Here is a 2,252-nt window from a genome sequence, read left to right on the forward strand (position 1 = left end):
AGCAGCAAAGTTACCATAAGCCTCTGTCATTAATGCTCTTTTTGTGTTAGTTTAGCTACATGGTTGTATGGTTGTATGTTGGTTTTTATGCAGCAGAGTCATAATCTTTCCATTTTTAAGGCACAGATTAAGAAAATGTTCAATGCTTCTTTTTGTTTGTAATGAAACCTGCTTTTAATTTTTTTCACAATCCCATTTCTCCATGCCATAAGGAACTGTATCGCTTCACCAGAATGTTTTGGGATTGTTCCAATGGATTTATCTCTGAAGGTCGTGCCTTTAAAACGAGGTGTCCGATCAGATGCCTGAATCATGTAAATCAAGTAAAATGGGAGCTGTGCTGTTTGGCTCAGTCTCAACCGTTCTACTCGTCTCCCGTTCCTCTCCATCATGATTCAYGGCGGTCATTGACACCMACCYKGAGGAAGCAGTCTCAGTTCACCAAATTTAAAAGGCATTTTCCTCTTTCATTATAGGTTTYTGTGGTGGATCTKATTAAGACAAAGCTAAATTTCCAATGCTGGAATCAGGAGATTTTGGTGTGGTCTCTCAGCTGTTGGCGGCTGCCCAAGAACATTCGACCAGCGTTGGTAAAGTCTGGATTTCGGTGCTGTTTGTCTTCCGCATCTTCGTCCTCAYRAYRGCMGCTAAAGAAGTGTGGCAAGATGAGCAGTCCAATTTCTTATGTGACACCAAMCAACCTGGTTGTCAACTTGGTTGCTACGACAAGACCTTCCCAGTTTCTCATGTTCGCTTCTGGGTTATGCAAATTATCTTTGTCTCCACACCAACGCTCGTTTATCTGGGGTTTGTAGTTCACAAAATCCGCATTGACAAAAAGAAAGAAACCAGAACCACCGAAGATCAAAACAACCAAACTTCTAAAAAAGACTCAAACAGTGAGCCTAAAGTGCCATTGAAAGGTACAGTCCAGAAAATGTACATTGTTAATGTAGTTTCTAAGATTCTGTTGGAAATAGTCTTCTTTATAGCTCAGTACTACCTGTACGGATTTGGCCTTCAGTCGATGTACACCTGTGAACAATTTCCCTGCCTTACCAAAGTGTTCTGCTACGTGTCCCGACCCACAGAGAAAACAATCTTCATTATTTTCATGCTTCTAGTAGCTTTAATATCTCTGCTTCTCAATGTGTTAGAGTTGGCCTACCTAATTTGGAAGGAAAATGGGAAACCTGGATGTAACTCGGTCCAAAGCAATACAGATGGTAGATCAAGTGAGATTTATTCACTCAATCCTAAATTGAGTAATTCCACCAAGCAGAGCTACGTGTAGGTCTAAAGTCTCACTGGCAAATAGAAAAACTCATAATCCCTGAAAATCTGGGAGGTTTTATTCAAAATCAAATAAAATTTTATTTGTATAACATATTTCAGCAGCAAGGCATTTCAAAGTGCTTTACATAATTAAAAACAGAAACACAGTCATGTAACATTATATAAACAGTAAAAAAGAGAGATTAAAAATAATAATAAATAAATAAATAAATAATAAAGATAAAAACATTAAAACCCATACCCCTTTTCAACCGGGGGGGACGACACACCTTTACACTCCCCATTTGGGCCCATTTTTGAGTTTTTGTTGTTAAAAAACTGACTCACTTTTTGGGGCACAACACAACGTTATCAAAGTGTTCTGGTTGATTTCACTTGCTCAAAAAATATTTTCATTAATTGCGCAAGTGAAAAGGGCTGCCACCTGACCATTCAATTGTCATTTGACATGAGAGAATCTTTGTGTAAAAGACATGTATGAAAGGACTCGTCTTTTGCTGTCTTCAAGTTTTCTTTCACAGAAATCATCCTACAAGTCTAAATATGCAAAATGCCTGAACAAGTTGTCATAATATTTTTTGTAAATCTGCCCTGAAATGTAAAATTTCTCCCAGGTGAGTCCTAAGTTTCTCCAATGTAGGTAGATGTGTGGAGCATTACATCAAATGGATTGATTGTATATCTCATGAACCATAAACAGACAACTAACACAACGGTACATTTATGATAATGGAAGGACAAGGATTTGGATGGAGTGAACAGCCAGAGAAAAGAGGAATGAGGCTGTGACAGAGGAGCTAGGAGGGAAAACAGAGGAAGAGGCAGAAGAAGATGAAGACATCTGCCTGTTTCCATCACTCCAGCATCAACAGAGAACGGTCTGCGACCCACAAACAGATGCTGATGGAGTTCTTCTCATCCTGCTCCTCATTCCTCAACCTCATTGAGGAATTTTT

General features: G+C 39.0%; 1 protein-coding gene across 1 annotated transcript; it reads left to right on the top strand.

The window, feature by feature from the left end:
- The first annotated feature begins 281 nt into the window (after positions 1-281).
- On the top strand, positions 282-1,294 carry LOC103475855 (gap junction alpha-3 protein-like). The gene has a single exon (XM_008427780.1). The coding sequence runs from the start codon at positions 518-520 to the stop codon at positions 1,292-1,294; it is 777 nt and encodes a 258-aa protein (XP_008426002.1). The 5' UTR covers positions 282-517.
- The last annotated feature ends 958 nt before the right edge of the window (positions 1,295-2,252 follow it).

This window comes from Poecilia reticulata, linkage group LG14 (genome assembly GCF_000633615.1).
Source record: "Poecilia reticulata strain Guanapo linkage group LG14, Guppy_female_1.0+MT, whole genome shotgun sequence".
Classification (NCBI taxonomy): Eukaryota; Metazoa; Chordata; class Actinopteri; order Cyprinodontiformes; family Poeciliidae; genus Poecilia; species Poecilia reticulata.